The sequence below is a fragment of the Odontesthes bonariensis genome, chromosome 14 (genome assembly GCF_027942865.1).
Source record: "Odontesthes bonariensis isolate fOdoBon6 chromosome 14, fOdoBon6.hap1, whole genome shotgun sequence".
Classification (NCBI taxonomy): domain Eukaryota; kingdom Metazoa; phylum Chordata; class Actinopteri; order Atheriniformes; family Atherinopsidae; genus Odontesthes; species Odontesthes bonariensis.
Window position 1 is genome coordinate 3972027 of NC_134519.1, and position 7042 is coordinate 3979068.

The following is a 7042-nucleotide window of genomic DNA, read 5'->3' on the forward strand; positions in this document are numbered from 1 at the left end:
GAGAAATAATGTGAAATTTGAGCAATGACGAGTACACTAGTATGTTGTCCAGTATGTTGCTTAAAAAAATAGTAAGCTCAATAGTTTCTGTTTAAAATAAGGTGTTTCATCCGTCCCGCATGTGTGGTTCAACCGTCCCGACTAGGCGGAGCGGGGTGAAGTTGGTTTTACATTCGACATTCGCCTATTTTCCGGCTTTGTAATTGTAATAGCGTCACGAAAACCGCACCAATTAGCGTCAGGATGGTATTAATATTTACAGAAAACCAAGACTAAGTAATCGCGCCGAATATACTTCTAAGTGAACTACGGCAGCCGGAGCGCTTAGGGACCGTCGCAAAAGTGCAACGCCTTTTTTTTTTCTCACTGGATATTCAACCAATGAGCACCAAACCACTTCTGATGGGTTTGTGAACTCACTATAAAGCTTTCACAGTCTTTGAGTTTCCAGAAAAATCATTTTAGGTAGAACATTTACTCAGTGTGCATAGTTAATTCAATTTTAGACTTTTATTTTGTAATAGCTCTCTTGTTTTTAAAGATATCAACACCAAACCACTTCTGATGTGTTCCTGAACTCATTGTGTACTTCCCACACCCTTTATTATCAAGGACAACCTTTTAATTATTTTTAAAAAGGTATAAGTAATCAGTGTATATGATTCAGTCTTATTTATGGCTTTTATTTTGTAATAGCTCTCTTGTTTTTAAAGATATCAAAACCAAACCACTTCTGATGTGTTCCTGAACTCATTGTGTACTTCCCATACCCTTTATTATCAAGGAAAACCTTTTCAAGTTTCTCAAAAAGGCATAACTACTCACTGTATATGATCCATTCATATTTTTCATGAAGTTTAGTTTTAACCTGTAAATATTTTCTATTACAATTGTTATCATTGGGTTTTAATGACAAGATGAGGTTTCCTTATAAGCCCACAAGGATTTCTGACATCTCCAGCACGCATTCCTTTTTTTTTTTTAATTTGTTGGGGTTTGTTGTGTATTTTTTTATATATTTGAATGAATGTGTGCAAATCAATCAAATAAAATAAAATCTGCAGTCGCACAAATTTACGGCGCGTGAATTTACACCCCCCCCCCCCCATAGTTTCCAAAAATTCTGTGGGAAACACTGTCTCAAGTCTTAGCTTTCAAGTCTCAAGTAAGACTCAAGTCTTAGCTTTCAAGTCCCAAGTAATTTTTTCTAGGGCAAGTCAAAGTCAAGTCACCTTATTATTGCAATTTAACCTACAGAATCTGATCTTAATAAAGTGAAAACACAAAGATATAAGTAACTGTCAGTAAACATCATTGGCCAATGTGTCCAACCTGTCCACCCCGTATCACATCAAGCTAACGTTAGCTAACTACCGACTAGGCTAACAGGATAATATTAGCTAATTTGATGACCACTTACTGGTCAGAATGGCGAACAAAGTTGGAAGTTGTCGTCTGGCTGTCTGAGATGTTGGAAGGAATGTGGATCTAATATTAAACAGTGAGATCTAATTACTGCCAAACAAAGACTCTACATTTGTCAGTGAAATCCTCATGTAGTCACGGTAAACGTTGATATCCCGCATGTCCAAATATGGCCTGATATCCTGACTGTAGAAAGGAGGCACTCAGAGGACAGATGTGACACACTGCAGGGAAGTGTTGCATAAATCACCAACGCCCTCACGGGTTCGGGCCTTCTGAGGAACCGGAGCCTGACCTGATTTAACTTCAGTCGTATCAGGTCAAATCTGGTCTTTTTTAAGACTGTCATGTTTGTACAGAATGGTTTTAATGCATGTCAAAAACTATTTAAAAAACTGTGTTTATGAGCAAAAACGCATGAAAATAAATGAAAATCTTTATTATTCCTACACTTCAAGATGAAGTCAGTAAATAATAAATATACTCTTTATTTCAGGAGTACGGAAGCCCTAAAGGGTCATACATACATACATTTTATTACGTCCGTTTTCCCGTGATAACGAGATCATTTTCTTCCGTTTTCTCAGGAGATAATTCATTTGTGTGCAGCGTGTCTGCTCATGTGCAAAAAGCTCAAAATCTTACCGAGAATAATTGTCTTATTTCTTGTCAAAAAATCGTATTACAGTACTGATTACTATTTTTGATGAGAAAAAAAGACACGTATTCTTGGTAAGACTGAGTTTTTGCGGTGTAATGAGATGTTGTGGAATGAAAAAAAATCCCACTGAAGAAATATTTTATTTTTGTATTCAAATGTTTTGCATTAAACTGATTTTCAAATTTAATTATGATGTTAATCTTATTATTTCACAGTCAAATCATATTTGGTGAGAGAACACTGATTTCCTGTGCTGGTAAAGTAAAACAAAGTGGACCAGAGAGGCTACTTATAGTGACATCAGTGAAATATTTGTTCTGTGAGCATCACACGGGTAACTGGGCTCTGTTAGCATCTGACAGCAGCCCTCACATCTAACGCTATGCCATCATGGTGCTTCCACCATTTCATCAGCAGCTAATTCTTCTTCTTCTTCTTCTGCTGACTTTTCAAACATGTATGTTTACGATATTTTAGGTTTGACATGATCCCTTTCACTGTCATAGAGTCTCATAACAAAGAAAGTATACCTCCCTTAATGAAAAGCTGTGTGAGGACATAACAATAAGACTTAAATCACCTGGTCCTGGTGATAAAGTATCTATCTATCTATCTATCTATCTATCTATCTATCTATCTATCTATCTATCTATCTATCTATCTATCTATCTATCTATCTATCTATCTCTCACTGATCTTAAAATGAGGTGAATAAAACCATAGATAAAGAATAACACATGCAATTAAACTGTATCATTATTTATTCAACAAAACTAAGACAAGCTACAGACCTCCAGCCGATGAGAACTTCATTCATGCACAGCTCTCTTCAGCACCTCAGTCAGGCTGAGGTCTGGACTCTGACTGGACCGTTGCAACACCTTGATTGTTTTCTTTTTCACACATTCTGCTGTAGATCTGCTGCTGTGTTTGGGATCATTGTCCTGTTGATGACTGTATCATATTTTGTAACAGTTCTGCATGTGTGACCAGCAGAGTTTTCGACTCTCGAGAAAGGTTCAGCATCTTGTTCTGGTTGATCATTTCAGTATGTCTGTGCTTTACTGCCACCTTGTGGACAATGTTTGTATTTTCATGTTTTCTGAAACTTTAAAAAACATTCAGAATACTGTAGTAAGCTTCAGTGTGGAATTAATATACCTTAAAACCTTTGGAGGATACAGACATTCCTGTGGGGGATGTTTTTCTGGGTAAAGACCAGATGTGGGAAGTCTACACAAAGGAAAGGGACTGAAATCGCCTAATTTACAACCACCTTCGGCCTATGAAAGCTGTTGGGAGTGGATTTAGCAACAGACATATGCCATAAACTTGAGGGATGCATTGACAACTTAAACTGAACAAAAAAGAACCCTTTTTGGAGAAATGGGAGACTCACCCATTCCCTATCTTATCTGGACCAATAAGTTGACATTTTACCCTCATTCCCCTCAGATAAGAGAACCAGATGTCTAAATAAAACTGAAATGACTTTTACCTAGATTCACTTTCAGCCGAATCTTAAAACTGTATTAAATGTGTTTTATATCTTTCTCTATCCAAACGCAGTCAGCAAACTGGACAGTTATATGCAGTAATGCAACTGTAAAACGATGTCCCTTCTGTATCTTTTTGTACTCCATTGTTAACACAGGAAAATAACTTTGTTGGGTTCGCTATTCATATGTCATAACTTTACAGATATTCATCTGAATTTTGAGACTCATAATCATCAACTATGTCATGTTATGTGTATTTAATGTCTTTATATCGTAAGTCTATGTTATATCTTTAATCTGCATATCTTAACAAGTTCTGGTGTTTTCAGAATCATCGAGACAAATGTTTTATGAGACGGAAGTGATGGAGGAATAGAGTTTCTTTTTTTTATCCTAAATCTCTATCAACGTTGAATTAGATCGCCTTACAAACACACCCAGGCAGACATCACAACAGTTTCAGGCATATCATTGGCTGAAAGTGTAGCGTAAGCCTACGTCATGCCCCGCCTCCGCGAGTCAAACCATTGCCTCTCCCTGCTGCTCGCGGCTTCACCCACCTGTGGGCACATCTTGACTCCCGGGGCGCCTGGTCCTCTCGGTATTTATCTCGGCACTTATTCACTCATAATTAAGCATGGTTATTATGTGGGACCTGTGCCATGTGTATTGCATGTTCATGCTTCAGTTTCACAACCCACCCCACCACTGACAGGTGCCTCTAAGGCTGGATCCCCCATAAAGGCCGTGGATTGTCCTCTGTTTGGTTCTTACAGCTGGTTGTCTGATTTTTCATTGTTTTGTCTGATGGTTTCTTCCTATTTCTGTTCCATTTTTTCCCTTTTTTTTTTCTTTGCCCTCTCCCGGTCTGGTTCGGCACAGCTGATGGGCATCAAGGGGAGCTTTACACTAATAAAGCTTCTCTTGGCATAGCAAATGTGTTCGGCATAATACGGTATTCAGATTACAAGAGAATGATGGACTCCAGATAGTTTGGAAATGGCCTTATAACCCTTCCCAGATTGATGGACTGGTGTTTAGCTGAAGATTTCAAAGAAAAATCTGAGATGCAGAACTCTACGATTGACCATCAAAACACATCAGAAGAAAACACAAAAGGAATTTCAATATGATATTTAATATCGATTATTTCAGCAAACAACACTAAATTTACACACTTTTTATGGTATTACATCATCCTGCTGCTTTTCTAATAAGGATAAAGGATATGAGGAGAGTTTATAAGAGTTCACAGATTACAATTCCAAAAGAGACAATAAAATAAAAGTTAAAGGATTATAATGAAGGTTAAAAATGTTAAAAATGTGTTTAAATCACCTCATGTTCCTTTTTATACATTCTTAGGTTTTATGTAGAAATAAAGTAATAAAACAACAACATAATTCATTGGTCTCTGCAGGGAAACTTTGTATCACTTTGGGTCTTCTCTTGGTTCTAACATCACTGTTGACAGCTTTCTTCTTCCTCTCTGTTGGGTTACATTGCTGGAGGCCCATTTATGAACGCTGTAAAAGACTCTCTCCCTTCTTTACTTTCATCGTGGTCTCTGCTTTTTCTTTCATCTTCATCAGTGACTGAACTCGTTTGTTCCAGCCTGGTTTGGCCTCTGATTTCTCCCCTTCAATCAGCATGTCGATGTACTCTGGAGTAGAGAGAGGATTTGGCCTCAGTGCTATCTCCTGAAGTCTGTCCAGACACTGAGCAGATATCTCCATCAGGTTCACCACTTCAAGCTGTAGATCATCATATTCAGCCTCCAGCTTTTCCATCATTTGCTGCACAGTCATCTTCTCCCCTCTGGCTATGTTGTACTTTTCCTCCAGATCTTTTTTTGTTACTTTTTCTTTCACCTCTTTATATTCCCATTTGTACTTTTGATTAAAATGTACATTCCAGCTACATTTATTTGGGCACACAATGCAGTTCCCTTTTTTCATGGCAGAGCATCTTCTTTTATTAGCATCATTTGGTATACCACAGGGATAGTGACAAGTAAAATTACAGATCTGACAGTTAGTGATGTAATTTTTAGTACCTGAGATTTTATGTTGAATGGGCTTCGTGACACTGACTTCAAACTCAAAGTTCTCATTTCTGCAGATCTCTGCTTCATGTTCTTTGAGTTTTTCACTCGTCTCTTTTCTCTGTTCAAGCTTGGCTAAACCAAGTTTAACCTGCTCCTGCAAACCCTCAACTGAGACCTCCAGCTGTTTTCTCTCTTTCAGAACCTCATTTGTCAGTGTCAAGCTTTTGGTTTCCATGAGATTTAGAGCAGCAAAAAATTTCTTCATGCTGTTTGTCCCCATCTTCCAAAACATCTGATCAAAGTTTCCATCATCATCATCATCCTCACTCATGCTGCCTGCTGCAGCTGATCTGTTATCTGCAAACAATGCTGAATTGTTGAATTTGAAGTGAACTGGAAGTCCATCTTCCCCTTTAGGACACGGTACACCAGACTCTCTGATCGCCTCTAGAACTGGTGGTCGCTGGCCGTCTGCAAACGTCACCAGAATCCCGATGTTTTCTGCTACATCTTTGCCAAAGATTGAGAGCACTGAATCAAACACATATTTCTGTGTTGGTGTAAGTCGTGCTGAAGAAGCCTGAGCTACAAAACACACAGCATCGATCTCAGAGACACCGAGCTGAGTAGAGAAGAGATTACGCAGCTGCTCGGTGATCTCTCTGTCTCTTTCTATGCCTCTGGTGTCTCCAAAGCCTGGAGTGTCCACAATGGTCAATGAGTAATCTATTCTGAAACCCTCCTGGTGATTGATTTTGTACACAGTAACTTCAGAAGTCTGGCTGTGAGCTTGTGATTTTGACTGATCCTCATTAACCAACATAAACCGATATTTGTCATTCCATTCAACACCAAGAATGTGATTTATCATCCCGTTGATGAGAGTCGACTTCCCTGCACCAGTGGCTCCGAGAACCATGATGGTGCGGTTAGGTTTTATGGATTCTTTCCCAAAACTGAAACACCTGCATCCTTTTATATTGATCTCTTTTTCTTTCAGAGGAAGTAAATAAGCTGGTAGAGGCCCTGCCTGTGGTTTCAGTTTTTTGCTTTTTTCTCTGACAGCATCACTGAGCCGTTTAGAAGGTTGTTTTGTAAAATATTCTTTTCCTGCAGCCAACATGTTTACCTTTCTGGTAAATGTATGAAATTGTATCTGAATTATTTCAGCTACAATAACCAGGAGAGCTGTTTCCAATGAGACCGACCCTTGGAGGTCAGAGGTGATTCTCTTTAGAGGAAGTTTTCTCTGGTCTGAATCTGGTGAAATAAAGGAAACAGTAAACAGATGTTACAGCTCACACTTTCACCTCTTACAACAGTCTCTGATTCTATCGTATCAGTTCTAGCTTGTATTTATTATCATGCCTCAGATCTTCTGGTGGCTGCAGTAGTAGTAGTAGTTTAGGA

At 38.5% G+C, this 7042-nt stretch overlaps 1 protein-coding gene across 1 annotated transcript; it reads right to left on the reverse strand.

The window, feature by feature from the left end:
• Positions 1 to 4753: 4753 nt before the first annotated feature.
• On the reverse strand, positions 4754 to 6604 carry LOC142398185 (uncharacterized). Its single transcript, XM_075482144.1, has one exon. The coding sequence runs from the start codon at positions 6549 to 6551 to the stop codon at positions 5103 to 5105; it is 1449 nt and encodes a 482-aa protein (XP_075338259.1). The 5' UTR covers positions 6552 to 6604; the 3' UTR covers positions 4754 to 5102.
• Between the last annotated feature and the right edge of the window lie 438 nt (positions 6605 to 7042).